This window comes from Durio zibethinus, chromosome 7, assembly GCF_047325235.1.
Source record: "Durio zibethinus cultivar Kanyao isolate XHJ-2024 chromosome 7, ASM4732523v1, whole genome shotgun sequence".
Classification (NCBI taxonomy): Eukaryota; Viridiplantae; Streptophyta; class Magnoliopsida; order Malvales; family Malvaceae; genus Durio; species Durio zibethinus.
The window spans coordinates 22673361-22689299 of NC_143168.1; the positions used below are offsets into that span (position 1 = coordinate 22673361).

At 29.5% G+C, this 15939-nt stretch overlaps 2 protein-coding genes and 1 pseudogene across 3 annotated transcripts; all 3 read right to left on the minus strand.

Moving 5' to 3' along the window:
• Positions 1-1545: 1545 nt before the first annotated feature.
• On the minus strand, positions 1546-6758 carry LOC111277040 (cellulose synthase-like protein E6). Of its 2 annotated transcripts, none has more exons than XM_089763906.1 (8): positions 6370-6758; positions 5968-6289; positions 3712-3852; positions 3506-3637; positions 3207-3414; positions 2852-3079; positions 2421-2768; positions 1546-2291 (listed from the first exon to the last, which is right to left on the minus strand). In XM_089763906.1, exons 1-5 carry the CDS (start codon positions 6639-6641, stop codon positions 3394-3396), a joined length of 888 nt encoding a protein of 295 aa, XP_089620032.1. In that variant the 5' UTR covers positions 6642-6758; the 3' UTR covers positions 1546-2291; positions 2421-2768; positions 2852-3079; positions 3207-3393. The 2 variants fall into 2 exon arrangements, with proteins under 2 accessions (XP_089620032.1, XP_089620031.1); XM_089763905.1 differs by having other exon boundaries at positions 3207-3419.
• On the minus strand, positions 1740-2768 carry LOC149518153 (cellulose synthase-like protein E1 pseudogene; annotated as a pseudogene).
• A 5471-nt stretch (positions 6759-12229) lies between the features above and the next one.
• LOC111296979 (eukaryotic translation initiation factor NCBP-like) lies at positions 12230-15870 on the minus strand. The gene is made up of 6 exons (XM_089763907.1): positions 15473-15870; positions 14345-14440; positions 14099-14203; positions 13876-13953; positions 12669-12788; positions 12230-12579 (listed from the first exon to the last, which is right to left on the minus strand). The coding sequence occupies exons 1-5, from the start codon at positions 15776-15778 to the stop codon at positions 12678-12680; spliced, it is 696 nt and encodes a 231-aa protein (XP_089620033.1). The 5' UTR covers positions 15779-15870; the 3' UTR covers positions 12230-12579; positions 12669-12677.
• Positions 15871-15939: the final 69 nt, after the last annotated feature.

The window sequence follows — 15939 nt, forward strand, 5'->3', positions numbered from 1 at the left end:
ATTTTACTCATTATAAAAAAATCTTAAAAAAATAAAAAATTATAGCAATAATAATAAAATCTCAATAAAATAAATAGAATACCACACTTTTTCTCTTGTTTTTGGACTTACTTTTGTGATTAGTCCACCGTTCATGTATAAAGGAGTTAAACATTGAATTCAACTTGTTAGGACCACAAATTCTTTGGCTTAGATATCAATATCATCACCAAATAAACGAGGGAAACAAAAACTCATTTCTTATTCTATTGTTCACAAAAAATACAAAAGGCAAAAGCAATAGACCTTTGATAAATTTTTAAGCCTTCAAAGGCTGATGGAGTAGTGGAGTTGTCAATGGTTATGCCGGACTTACAGAGATGTTGTGAACTAGAGACAAGCGAAGTGTGAGACGAAGTGTTGAAGAGACCGAGAGGCAGAGTGTGATGAAAGCTTGAGCTTAAGAGGTTAAGAGTCGCCTGATGAGAGGCAGATTGGTGTTTGGTGGAGAGCCAAAGAAGGGCCGAGAAAGGGGGTCAACAATTAGAGGTGTGAGGATTGAAGAAATGTCTCAAAATATTAAAGACTTGTAGAGAGTGGCAAGGGTTGTTTCTTTTTAGTTTTATCAATTTGATAAAATAAGTAAAAATAGAAAGTAAAAAGGTAAAAAGATAAAAAGATAAAAAAAAAAGATCAATTTTTTCGATCGGTTCGGGTTTCTAAAATTAACATTGAGAACTAATCGTATAAACGGTCTAAACTAAGCCTTAACCGAAATACCCATAAAAATCGATGAACCCACCCCGATCAATCAATAACGACAGTTTTAATCAATTTTGTTGATTGAAACCGACAATTGCTTAGCTTTAAATGTAGGGATGATAAAACAATTAGTATGTTATGGTTTTCACTTGTTGATTCAATAGGAATGATTTTTTAATCAAAATTAGATTGAGAAAGAACAATTTTATATATTATATTAATAAAGTTATTATTTAATATATTTATTTAAAAATATTATATTTATATATAATTAAAATGTAATTTAGATTAAAAATAATATTTTTATAAATATTATACTATTAAATTAATTTTTTGTCAAGTCAAGTTGAATGCAAATTATACATATACATACTATATTTTATCATCTCCAATGTCACTTTATAATTAGGAGTTGAATTAAGAACAGTCACAATTAGAGTATTTCAATTGTCTGATAATAAACCCAAAAAAAATAATGCCTTCATTTCATCATCCATCTTAAGTTCTATAGTAGTCATCTGATTAAATATATCTTGAAAATTATTTAAGTACTCTGTAATAGATCGTCCATCCCTGTACTGTAAAGTTACAAGCTTTTTAACAAGTATAACTTTATTCATATATGTTTTTCTTTCAAACAATGTTGCCATTTTTTTTCAAATAGTGTAAGCATCTACTTTCTAAGCTACATGATGAAACACGTTGATATTAACTCATTTTCTGATTTTAGTTTGCTTTTTTTTGCCTAACTTCTTTTAGCTTTTATCTTTCATATCTGTTAGTTTAGCCAAATCACCTGATATCGACTCATACAAATTTTTATAAAATTCATTTATTCCAATGTACTCTTAACATGAAACAGCCTTCAACAGCCTTCTATTTCAGTTCAGAATACATATTCATAAAATTATGCAAAGTAAAATAAAACAAAATACTACTAGTAAATTGTTATGACCCTCTTGATCAATGCATCATCTTTTTTGCATTATCATAGTGGTTCAATTATACATGGCTAGTGTACAAGCCAGCAAGACAAATATAATTGACTTGTAAGCAACCGAACTAGGCATCCTACCATTGTCCTTCCGGAGAAAGAGTGCTTGGTATACAGGCAAGTTGATTGTAACCAAAAGCAAACAGAGGTAAATTTGCAACCCTAATAGGTTCAAAACCTTGGAGCGATCAGCATCGAAGATGACCTTCTTGATTGCCAAAATGCTACCGAACAGATTCAACATTGCAAGTGTTGCTAAAATATCAAACATTGGAGAAGTAGCACCAAACTCTATCAGCTCTTGCTCGTATCTTTTGGAGACGTCATCGTCAGCTACCTTCGCTGTGACGACAAAAGCTGATTGTGTATATCCTAATAGCTTCAAGATGGTGTCAAAGAAGCCAAAGAAGTATGAAGTTGTTCTCTTGAACATCCACATCCTTTGGTCGTTACACCAACCTTGCAATGTACCTCCACACCAAAGGAATTCTCCAAGGCTATATGCTCGGTGCGCGAAGACAGCATATGCAAATGGGAGAACCCAGGGACTTGATGTCTGATTGCCAAATATGGATTATAGTCAGTCATGTGCAAATTCACAAACATCAGTAATCACTTGTTACTTTTAGGCTTCTTTGGTTGGACCTTTTGCCAACTCGATAATATGTAGTTAGGAGCTTCATACCTCAGGAAACAATGAGATGCCTTTAAGCAGGCAAAGGCATGGGACAGAAACATAGTACAACGTAGCCAAGCAGTTTGCAGCCCACAAGTTGTAGGGGCAGTAAGCAAGTCGAAGCCTTAGAGGAATCCTTTTACGTCCATACAACAAGGAGCAGTATCTTGATAGGAAAATTTGTAAGTGACCTTCAGACCATCTCTTATGTTGTACCAGGGTCTGCAATAAGGTTGTTGGAGCAACTCCTAAGAAGCCTTCTCTTTGAGGATTGAAGTATATAGATTTCCAACCTCTACATTGTATACCCAATCCTGTAATTACATCCTCCACGGGGCAGCCATATATCAAACCCATCTGCATCCAAAAACTTATTATTGTGTATGTGTGCATCCACATGCATGTCTGTGTTTACATGTATGAGAAAGAACATCACGTACCTCTTTTCCCCATAGTGTATTTTGTTCAAAGGTACAGCTTGCAAGAACTTTACATGTTTCTTCTAAAAGGCTTGCACTTTCTTCAACCTTTCTATCATTTAGTCTCTTCCAATCAACCCTACAGTCGTCTTTGTCATATTTCTTTCCGGAAAGAGCCTCTCACCTGTGAAAGCAGCCAGTGCCAATGTAGCATGGCCCTCCGTTTGCATCAAGTCCCGGTAACTCCAACTTGATTGTTCATATAGCCCAACACAGACAGATTGAAGAAAACAAAATCATCAAGATATCTTCTTTATCAGATCAATTGTCGGTTTTCATTATATTAATTTGAGTAAAATGTTTTTTTTATGCTTACCTTTTGTATTACTCGAAAGGAACAAGCATATATTTCATGTTTGGTGAGATTATCGAAATTCTGGGGATACTGTACATAGCCAATCTCATTTCCCTTTTCTTCGTCCATGAAAAAGCACAATGAATCTTTGATTGACTCTGAATTGTTTGAATACATATCGCAATCCAAATTGAGAATAATTGGACCATTACTTATCCTTGATGATACCCTGATCTATTTCACCATAAAATCCACTCAAAAACACATACAAATTAAATTACAAAAAAACAATTAGCCATTTAGACTTGTGTTATACTTACAAGAGCATTCATGGCTCCAGCTTTGAAATTGTGGTGATACTGGGGTCTTTTCTCTCTTGCCAAATAGACAAGAGTTGGCAGAGGGTTTTCTTCAAAATCCACAGCATTGGAGTCTCTCCCATCAATTAGGATCTAAGAATTAATTAGAGCACCATTAACCAAGCTCAAGTACTATTGAATAATAAGGAGTTCATGAAATAAATTACTTGAAGAATGGCTTGATGATCACGCTTGCTTGAAACAAAGTCCCATTCACGAAATCTTTTGTGCTGTTTACGAATGTCTTCTGGAATCCGGTTCAACTTTGTGGTCGTTTCAATCCTCATTTTCATCTCCTCATATAGTTTCTGCATAATTGAGGGAAAAAAAAAGATATATATATATATATATATATATATCCTCACCTTTTACATCAAAATGCTGGGGCAAAATATTTATGCTTCAAATATTAAAATAAAAAATTTTCAAATATTTAATTTACGTCTTATTTTGATATTTTAGAGATTACTAATTTTCATGTTTAATCATTTCATTTTAAATTCATAATTAATTTTTAATTATTCTATTACCATCAAGAACATTCTTTTCCTCTAAAAATTTGATTATGGAATTTCTTTTTCCTATTACAACTTTAAGTTAATGGGTTAGATATAGCCCCAAAATATTTTTCATGCTAAACTCTCGAGTGAATTAAAATTTAATCCAATCAACATGAAAGTAGTGAGTATATTTTTAAAATTTTTTCTTTTTTTTTTTTCACTAATTACTTTTTGTAAGTTTGTTTGCAAAGGGAATTTAGTGGCATAAAAGTAACTTACTTGAAATTAATTTTTTTAAAAAAATTTTATATTTAATATTTAAAAAGTACAATGATAAAATTCAACCAATCAAAACATAACGGCAAAATTCAACCTACACATAGTACAATGGTTCATTTTTTAATCCATAAAATTATTATTTCCTTTCCAGATAAGGACATTCAGTTCTTTCAATGAAATTTTTCTTTAAAAAAAGCCATATTCTCTTTATCATTGAACAAAAGTTAATTTCTTACATAAAAATATTATATATGCTTTAAGTTTTGATGTACACAACTCATTTCGGCAAAAAAAAAAGAATATAATTATTTTTTCAACCTTAAGGTCCCAATTACTTTGGACGAATTAGCATGAGACAAACTTTTAGATATGCTTAATGACAGACTTTAATTTTTTTTTTTTATGTAATCAGTCAACAGGCATTATTATAACAGTCATTGAAAAAAAAAATTGTTTGTCCCCATTGGCTTTGTTTTTTTCTATTGGCAGCACATGAGGTCTTTAAATACTTAACGGCATTAAATAAAAAAGATATTGCAACTTGTAACTTCTGTCCTTAATTATTTGTCTCCATTTGACTTTCACTTGATACCAAGACAAAAGGCTTTGATTTTTGTATTTTACACGAATTTTAAAATATTTTTGATACTATTGATGTTCAAATGCTTTTTACAAGGTAAGAAAGTATGAAAATAAATTTAATTATGATATATTAAAAAAAAAAACAAAGTATTATTATGTACTTAAGAAAGAAAGAAGACTCCACTTTAAAACATTTCAAAAAAAGGAAAAGTGGAAGATGAACGAAAAAGAATGAAATAAAGAGAGTTATAAACACATTTTTGGTAGACATTAGATGAAAGTGTACTGAAATTAATTTATTAATTTTTTTTTAGAATACAAGTATAAGAGAAATTATAACTATAATCAAATATTACATTTGTATATAAGAAATCACTACATAATCAACTAATAAATTAAAATATAACTAATCAAACTCAATATAAAGTTAAAATCAAATGCACAGAATGAGATTTGAACTTAAATTTAATAACAAATTATAAAAATTGTGAATACCTGGATTAATTCAAATGGTTTTGGGTTCTCTTTTAATAGTTGAAATTTGATTCTAATATTTGTATTTTTTTTTTCAAATTTCTTGAACTTTGACATCATTTATATAAAAATTCCAATATATATAATATATATTATATTTGGTACAAAACAATATTAATAAATATGGAAAGTAATGCGTAATAATTTTTCTTACATAAGCAAGGATGAATAATGATTTACGTTTATATTTAATATATTATTAATGTATAAATTCTGTACATTATCAGTAAATTAAATGATGATAACTCATTAATTAATGAATATCAACTCTTAAAATAAATGTATATAAATTAAAATAATTTACTCTTTAATAAAGTATTATTATCTAATTCATCTTATTAATAAATTATTATCATCTGATTCATTCACAGTATATAAAATTTATACACTTTTTATAATCACTTAGTAGAACTTTTTAGTCCAATTTGGCTGAGTCAAACATCAATTTTGCAGAAAACGGCAGATCAGAAGCAAACATCCAAAAATGCATTATTGATGCAAGTAAGTGCAAGAATTATTGTAAATTACCTTCACTGAAAGCCACTCTTTGATCTTGACAGGATCATCGTCTGGTTCAAAAGCTGTCCTAAAGTAAGCGTCGGGTGCTCTTGATTCGACTTTGAACTCCTTGCAAAAGGGCAGCCATTTCTTTGAGAAAGTTGCAGCCTCTAACATGGCATAGAACGTTAAATCTGACCCTCCGTCGTCTGATAAATAGATGCTTAACTTTTCAGGTGGATAATCATATGCCATCACTGATAACACTGTGTTTATCACCATGCTTGGTGGCTCTATTAATGGATCCGCTGTGCATACAAATATGTCTATGCCTGGTAATTCTTTCTCAAACCTATTATTCCAGATAAATTAGATCTCACATATGAACAACATAGTTTTATAATTTTATAGTAAAATATATGAATGAGATACCTTTGAGAGAGCCTGTTTTTGTAAGGAAAACGGTAGACACAGTTCCATCGACAAACTGTGGTGAGAAACCAATAAAAACTGAACCAAAGCTCAGAAAGAAACAATCCAATCCAACTCCATCTCTCAACTTTTCCTCTCACTGGGAAAAACCTTATCCTATAGACACAAATGAAGCAGATACCCACCAAGATTGAAGCTGCAAACAACCTGAAAAGGATCCGTCCCTTCGCTGGCTTTGTTTCGAACAGTGGAAGGTAATCATTTTTGGCCATTTTTGCCCTCTCTCAAGCTACTGACTTATGATTTCAATGCCGAAGAGTGCATGGAAATGGAAATGAAAGAGCGTGGGATCACACATTATTAATGCTCTGCATTTAATCATCGACGTCACATGAAGTATATAATATAAGGATTGGGTGGGTGAAAGTGCTTTATATGATTTAAAATATCTTAATAGTTAATTTTACAGATTTGGGGATAAGGAAACGTGTGCACATAGTACTATCACCTTCTTTTTCAAAATTTATATTTATATTTTATTTTTGTTTTTTTATTTTTTATCAAATGAATTTTATATAAAAAATTGATAGAGATAGAAATGACAAATTTTGACAGATATTTTATTTCTCCTGATCTATAAGTGCATCTTTTAAAAAAATTCAAAATCGAGTTATTTTTTTTTAAATTAGAGTTGGATTGAAAGAATTTATAGTGCTTTGTCCCATTCAAGATATATATAAAAATATTTTTTATTATTAATTTAATTTTATATTATATTATATTATATTAATAAAATTATTATTTAATGTTTTAATTTAATAAATTCTCATAACACTCATTTAGTATTTTCTTTACCATGTTATTTTTTTAATTTTTGATAATTTTTTAAATTAGATAAATTTTATAAAAAAAATTAATAGAGGTAAGGATGACAAAATAACTCGTATCTATTGATTTCGACTCAACTCAATCTAATAAATGCAATTTGTTGTTTAAAATTCGATATCAAATCAAGTTTTTTTTCTTTTTGAAAATTAGAATTAGAAAAGGGATTTAAGGTGTTTCATTTCATCTTAGGTATATATGAATATATTTATCATTTTATTTAATTATAGATGAATTATATTAATAAAATTATTATTTAATTTCTTAATTTAATAAAATATTATATTTATTTATAATTAAGATGTAATTATATTAAAAATAATATTTTTATAAATATTATATTAAATTAAAATTATTAAATTAATTTTTGATCAAATTGAATTGGATATGGGTTACATATATGTGATGGGTTGGGATCAGATACAAATAAATAAAAAAACTTGATATCAAGTTGAAATAATAGTCAAGTTAAAGTCGGAGTAAGCATAAATTTACCCCAACCCGACTTATTATCATTCTTAAATAGAGGTGTTTATATATAAACTTATTATTTTGGGTTTTATCCTTTTTTTCTTATATTTTTTTTTATTGTCAATTTTAATTTTTTTATTTATATTTCAAAAAATAAATGCCCAATTAAAGTGTTCGTGTGTTACCCCCATTTAACATTTTTAGTCATTTTTTTTAGTTTTTACTTTTTTTTTGTTTTTCAATAAAATAAATTTTGCAATAAATGGAGTTAATGGAGATAGGTAAGGAAAAGTATTTGGTTGATTCGGTTTATTCGATTGTAAAAAATCAAAAAATCGATTAAATCGATTTAATTTATAAAAAAATTGAACTGACCAATTAATGAAATCAAAATCAAAATTAATCGAACCAACTTAAGTCGGTCGATTATTCCGTTTTTTTGGATTTTTTGGTTTTTCTTCTATTCCTATCAAACTATACTAAAGAATACTTTCATTTTGAAAATCATATAACTATTACTAGACTTCTAGCATATAGTTAGCTCACATAACTATAGATGGATAGCTTATACAACTTTTTCTCTTGTTTTTGGACTTACTTTTGTGATTAGTCCACCGTTCATGTATAAAGGAGTTAAACATTGAATTCAAGTTGTTAGGACCACAAATTCTTTGGCTTAGATATCAACATCATCATCAAATAAACGAGGGAAACAAAAACTCATTTTTTATTCTATTGTTCACAGAAAATACAAAAGGCAAAAGCAATAGACCTTTGATAAATTTTTAAGCCTTCAAGGTCTGATGGAGTAGTGGAGTTGTCAATGGTTATGCCAAACTTACAGAGATGTGGTGAACTAGAGGCAAGCGAAGTGTGAGACGAAGTGTTGAAGAGACCGAAAGGCAGAGTGTAATGAAAGCTTGAGCTTGAGAGGTCAAGAGTCGACTGATGAGAGGCAGATTGGTGTTTGGTGGAGAGCCAAAGAGGGGTCGAGAGAGGGGGTCAACAATTAGAGGTGTGAAGACTGAAGAAATGTCTCAAAATATTAAGGACTTGTAGAGAGTGGCTAGGGTTGTTTCTTTTCAGTTTTATCAATTTGATAAAATAAGTAAAAATAGAAAGTAAAAAGGTAAAAAGATAAAAAAAAAAGATCAAACTTTTCGATCGGTTCGGGTTTCTAAAATTAACATTGAGAACTAATCGTATAAACCGTCTAAACTAAGCCTTAACCGAAATATTCATAAAAATCGATGAACCCACCCCGATCAATCAATAAGGACAGTTTTAATCAATTTTGTTGATTGAAACCGACAATTGCTTAGCTTTAAAGGTAGGGATGATAAAACAATTAGTATGTTATGGTTTTCACTTGTTGATTTAATAGGAATAATTTTTTAATCAAAATTAGATCGAGAAAGAACAATTTTATATATTATATTAATAAAGTTATTATTTAATATATTTATTTAAAAATATTATATTTATATATAATTAAAATGTAATTTAGATTAAAAATAATATTTTTATAAATATTATATTATTAAATTAATTTTTTGTCAAATCAAATTGAATGCAAGTTATACATATACATATATATATATATGTCGGATTAAAATTGAATATAAAAAATAATAATTTGGTATCAAGTCAAAGTGGGCATAAATATAAATTAAACCTTACTCGATCCGTTATCATCCCTAAGTGAAAGTATCACGCAGTATTCTTATTTAGCTTTCTTTCTTGCTTTTTTTCTTTTGGTTTGGTTGGGCTTAATTTTAGTTTTCACTTTCTTTTCTTATTTTTCATTTGTCCTTTTTTAATTTTTTAACTGTACTTGAAAAGGTAAATTTAAAAGAATAGATTTGTATTTGATTCATTTTATAAATTATGAAAATAAAATGCTTATTAATAATAAATTAATTGATAAATATTCATTAATTATTGTTTTTATTAAAAAATTATAAATAAAATTATATTCATTGACATATTAAATTCAATATTATTAATTAAAAAAAAAATTTAATTCACAGCAACGGGCTAGTATGTGTCTAGTATAAAAAATTGTCAAATAATGTATGGTGTTGATAAATTTGTCGGAATATGTGATTTTGAGCTGGTGTTGATTAATCAGGCTTACATTTTTAAAGACGATATTATGTACGATATCTTTTAAAGTTATTTACAAATTTCTTGTTGATAACAAATAAAATTATTGGGTTTGGTCTTATATATCCTTTAATTCATATATCACTTCACTCTGGAAATTCCAATAAATTAATGAATTATCTAGACTGATCATAATTGGCTATGTTTAGTTACTTTCTTGTGTATGAACAGTAGCTATCATGAAAAATTGTACTTATCATATACAATGAGTTAATTTTTTTTCATAATTATAAAAAATCTATAAATTTAAATTAAGTAATTACCTAAATTCTTATAATTTATTATAATAATTAAATTCTCAAATATTTATTTTTATTAATTGAGTTTTAATTAAGCAAAAATTAATTACTGTCAACATGTTTTTTCGTTCAATCAATAATTTAATTTGGACAAAAATAGATATTTAAATATTTAAATAAAGTAAATAAAAATAAATATTTAAAGATTAATTAAATAAAGATAATGTTTGAGGCTCAGTTTATTATAATAAACGATAAGAACTTGAATAATTATTTAATTTTTATTTAATAGATTTTATATATTTAACCTCATTTTTTATGCTTATATATAAGATCAGAAATTAAAATCAATTCCGCAGCTAACTCTCATAGGTGCATGAATCTCCCCTCAAAGAATTAGGTTCAGACCCTACTATTTTAATGCGATGATAAAATTGGTGCCAGAAAGTTTTGCATATGTATATGCCTATAATACACAAACTAGTTGTAGATTTATTTATTTATTTATTTATTTATATTTCTCTTTCTTTTTCTCACCATGTCACTCACCAAAATGGCATGCATATAATCAACTGATTTATCTAAGTTTGATAGATTAATTAGAATTTAAAAGAAATTAAGTACGAATCTTTATATCTCACATTAAAAAAAAATAGAATAACATCCAAAAAAAAAAAACAAGACTTTATGTCAAGGTGCCGTAAGCTTACAGTTCAACAATTAAATGATCATCAGCAATCACCTTGGCAACATCCTAGCAGTTTCCTATCTCTACAACGTAGCCTGTAATTATATCTTCCGAAGGACAGCCGTATTTCAAGCCCTTGTGCAAGCAATTTATGGCAAAATTATTAATCTAAATTGGTCAAATGCGTGTGTGCGCAGGTGTACCTGCGTGTTTGCTTGTTTTTTTGTCAGTTTGCACGTTTGAGGGAGGCCTGACCTTCTTTTTCCCACATCGATGAGTTTAGTTTCTTCAAAGGCACAACTTGCAACAACTTTACATTTTTTATTCTAGGAGGCTTGGACTTTTGTTTGGCCTTTGGCATTATTCAGTCTCTTCCAATCGACTCTACATTCTATGGCATAGTTCTACCCATAAAGATTCTTCCTCCTCATCTCGGTTAGTAATTTAATTCATATCGGTGGAGTTTCAATTCGATTTAATTTTATAAGATTTTAAAAGAAAATTTAAATTTTAAATTGAATTAAATATTTTTTTTAAAAAGTTGGAATAATATTTTTATATATTTTTATCATTTATTTAATTATATATATTTTATATTTTATATTTATTTATTGTATATTTATATTTTAAAAAATGATTAATTTCCCTTCTACTAGAAAAAAGTAAAAAAAAAAAGATATAATGTTACTTACGAGAGCATTCATGGCTTAAGCTTTGAAATTGGGGTGATATTGGGGGTCTTTTCTTTCGTGCCAAATAATAAAAAGAAAAAAAAAGTAGGCAAAGGTTTTCCTTCAACATCAATAGCACTGGAGTCTCTCTCCCATCAATTATGATCTAGGAAATTAATTAAACACCATTAACGACTGAACACAATTATTAAGTCTTTGAAGCTTAATTAATTATAGGAGTTTATCGAATATTACTTGGAGAATTGTTTAATGATCCCGTTTGCTTGAAACGAAGTACCACTAACGAATGCCTTCTTGTTGTTTACGAAATGTATATAAACATTTTCACGAGGTTTCATTTTCATCATCGTAAAAATGTTTATATTAGTCTTTAAATCATTTTCACCGTCATTCAAATATTTGTGAATTTCTAATTTGATAAGTGGGTCAATGATTTCATTTGCTGCACAAAACTGATACCTTCTTTTTTTTTTTTTACCTCAAACTAACGTCCAAACAACAATGATGGGGCGGCCAGATGAGCATTGCTTCACCCACATTTTTTTTTCTTTCCTTTACCATGTATTATCCACAACCATATGTTTTTTTTTTCCCTAATTTCCTTTTAAGTTAACAAGAGAATTCATTAGAATTTCGAAGAAATACACAAAGAATCACATCTACAGGCATGAAACAAAGATCAAAACAACGAGGTAGTTAAAACATTATACCCAGGGGATGAAGGAATATTTCCTCTATAAAACCAACATCTACTCCAGTCTTAATGTCATCATCTTACAGTTCAACCTAAAGAATTCTCATAATGATGATATTAGTCTTGGTTTTCATGTCAAAACATAGGATTAGTGAAGGAATATTTAGAAGAAGCAGAAGAGATGTTAAACGTCTCTGAACTGTTTTCGATCCACTTGTTCTTGTTGAAGAATCCAAGATGGTTTTACCCTTTCAACCATGTATTTCGATATGATGAGTTGTCACGCAAAGAAGCATCATGGGGCTAGTATTCCATAACATAACTGTGGGGAAGCTTTAAGCGCCGTTTAATTGAATCTCTTAAGGCCATAACAGCCTAGTAAAACAAAACATGGTCAAGAAATTATGCAGAGATAGTAAGACAAAGAAACATAATAGGAAAATTGGTAATTATTAATTGCTAACCTGGTGATCCTATGCGTTACGATTCCATACACTCAATATATCCTCATTGAAGCGAATGCTCAGTACTGCACCACAAATATTATCGTCATAATCAAGTTGATCATCCACCAAGGCAAGAACCTGCAAGATCATGCAAAAGTAGATAACTAATATTAAATGCCCATCATCTGGAGCCTAACACAAGGCACCAATTCATACAACCAATCACAGACTAACCACAAAGGGAAAGGGAAAGACAGATTAAATGAGGATCCAAAATTTCACTGTACACAGTACTTCATAGAGAAGCACATCAGCAAATAAGAAACCCTACACTATTTATTTATTTATTTTATAGTTTAAACTTGGGATGCCTCTTTAAGGGAGCAGTGTGGTTAAATTTTAAACTATACCTTAGCACAGTATTTATTCATACTGTGCTTCCCCTCGAGAAATTTGAGCCATAAGTCAGATACCTTTCACATGACAGGAAACTACAAATTTTCAGATCAAAGGTCCGCTAGTTACAAATAAATGACCAACTACTTCCCCCTCTAAGCAAACAAAAATGTACATTATCATCATATGCATTGGGAATTGGAATATTCAGGCATTAAATAGCTTAGGGACAGGACAAAATTTTCTTTTGAGAGTGGTCCCCGATGTATATAAGCAGTGGTACATGCACCTAGCCACTTTATGCACACAAATAATAACTTCTACCTTGTGAACATATTATTAAAGTGTAGCTCCATCCTTTCGAGAACTTCCTAACCATTGGTAGATTTTTAACAAGGAAGAATAGCTCACATGGTGGCAGCAGAGAGATAGAAATAGTCAACTCAATTATTTTCGTATTTCTATCTGTCATGGCTTAATCACAATAACCAGGTAGTTCTACTGTTAAACAAAGTATTTTCTAGAAATGAGGAATAACATTCTGCACCTCCATCTTCAAGGATGGTATCACTATACTTCCATGAAATAGGCTAAAGAAGTTAAATAAACAATGAAAAATTCCTTTAGTTATAAAACAGGTCAAAATAAAGCATCTGCTTCAATGAAGGTGAAGTTCCCATCATTGAGATTAGAATTGAAAAGCTCTGATTAGAAATCATGGCAGAAATGCTGATTTAAAATAGACTAGTGAACTTGTTCCTACAACAAAACCAAATTAGAATGTTAGAAAATAAATTAGTATATGCAATTATGCAGTATACTTTCTTACCAGATCTTCCCAAAAGCGACCTGAAACAACCTTTTTGAACCGAATTATCCACTTGCCACCATTGCAGTTTGCAGAGTCCTGAGATATAACAAATTTTATGAAATAACAAACCAATCATATTAAATAAAATGCTCACAAATTTGATAGCAATTATATAATTTTATGCCGAAATAAGGACTGTTATTGATACGAGAAGTTTCAAGGTCAGGTATTCAACAATTACCTCCCATAGTGGACGTATTCCGTCCTTGAATAAATGCAAATCTGTTGGACTTGGCAAACTAGAAGGACGGGCCAAGTGGCAATAACAGACCCAAAAACCTTCAACCTATATACACATTATGCTTAGAAGTTAAAAGGCATATCAGCAAATTGAATTTGATCCGATGGGCAAAATAGGACACTTATACCAAAGTCAAGATTTACAACCAATCAAATTTATCTATGTCTTCTTATAAATAGAACTTACTGTACTGAAATCAACAATTTTTTTTATATTGTCCTCATAGGCTGTTTGGCTTCGAACTCCAGGTGTCCAGCGAGTGTACCAGAAGACATACTTGTTCTGTTCAAAGGAATGTGAAAACAAGAATAATCAACTATTAGACAATCTATCCAAGTTGGATCAAGCAAATGAAAAACCAAGAAATATAGCAACAATATACAAATCTCAGATCTAAGATACTTAGAACACAAATTGATGTGGTTCATGGAACATGAAACATCAAAAGGTAGCATAGAGGGGTAAATTTTTTTTTCCCTTTAATTAAAGTTAATTAATTACAGAACATGTAGAAATTTTTTGTAGTTTTATATTGCTTCAATAAGGTTAGGCTATCTACACAACAAAAAATTCATCTCAAGATTTATTTTCAGCTTTTTTCATTAGTCTTTTCACATTTTGATCAGAATTCGGATTGCCTAATCTGATATGATATTCCTCGGTATTTAAGGGAATTCTGGTAAACTAATCATTAGCATAGCTTCAGGGGTCGCCATAACAGTGTTGTAGGAACTCATTTGCCACTTATATGTGGAAGTACGCGCTTCAGCAACTTACACATAATGAACTTAAAATTTACACACACAAAAAAGAATCTTTGGCAATACTTTACAACAAAAAAAATTCAAATAATCAACTAAATACTTCCAAGACTACCTCTCCAACTAAACAAATTTATATTAAAACAAAAAAAAAAACAGCTTTATATTACATAAATTATTTCATTGCATCGTTTACTGGCTCAATCGATTAAATCAATCCCGAAGTTATTAGTTCAAAAAGAAATCAACATTTTCAATGGAATACACGAAAACTGAAAATGATAAACATTTTTTTAGCTAAATGAAATAAATTTCCAAAAACAAAAATTACGTGTTGAAAAGACTAACGAAAGATTGTATCTTTACAATGTAAAATAATAATTTCTATTAATCAAAATAAAAGTATATAATCCGTCATTAAACCTAACCAATTCAAGATCAAAATTTTGAAATTCTAAACAGATCTATCCACAAAAAAAAAAAAAAAAAAAACACTTACATTCAAATAATCCAAATCAATATAAAAAGGAAAAATAATGAAAAATAAAAATACCTTGAGGGGATGAAAACCGGCTTTGAGTTCACGAGCTTGGCGTTCTTCAGCTTCTTTATTCATATTATTAGTATCAGAATCCATAAATTCGCTGTTATTATTATTATTATTGTTGTTGTTGTTGTTGTTGTTCAAATATTTGTTGCTGTTATTGCTCTCTGCATCCTTTTTCTCCGTAATTTCCATTTTCGATTTTTTCCCTCTCTTTGAAGGATCCCTAACGTTTCTTTCACTCTTTTCTGGGGCCAATCCATGGCGAAGGGCCGGAAACGGGAAAGGAAAGAGATTAAACGGTGCGTTCCGCATAAATTTTTTGTTTGCGCCGTGTTTGAGAAGTCGGTTGGCTAGGTCCGCTTGGGTTGTTTCAGCATCTTTGATCTGGATAGGTTTTACCTGAGAGATGGATTGATTTGCGCCATTAAAAACTTAAAATAAATTAATTTTTAATTTAAATCCACTAAATAAAA

What these genes read in the sequence shown, in the direction of transcription:
- LOC111296979 (XM_089763907.1), bottom strand. Translation starts at nt 15,778, where the DNA reads ATGCGGAACGCACCGTTTAATCTCTTTCCTTTCCCGTTTCCGGCCCTT. An exon ending in CCGGTTTTCATCCCCTCAAG is followed by an intron (nt 14,441 to 15,472) that starts GTATTTTTATTT and finishes TCCTTTGAACAG; the next exon opens with AACAAGTATGTCTTCTGGTA. An exon ending in AAATTGTTGATTTCAGTACA is followed by an intron (nt 14,204 to 14,344) that starts GTAAGTTCTATT and finishes ATGTGTATATAG; the next exon opens with GTTGAAGGTTTTTGGGTCTG.
- LOC111277040 (XM_089763905.1), bottom strand. Translation starts at nt 6,641, where the DNA reads ATGGCCAAAAATGATTACCTTCCACTGTTCGAAACAAAGCCAGCGAAG. An exon ending in AAAAACAGGCTCTCTCAAAG is followed by an intron (nt 6,290 to 6,369) that starts GTATCTCATTCA and finishes CTGGAATAATAG; the next exon opens with GTTTGAGAAAGAATTACCAG. An exon ending in CTGGAGCCATGAATGCTCTT is followed by an intron (nt 3,420 to 3,505) that starts GTAAGTATAACA and finishes ATGGTGAAATAG; the next exon opens with ATCAGGGTATCATCAAGGAT.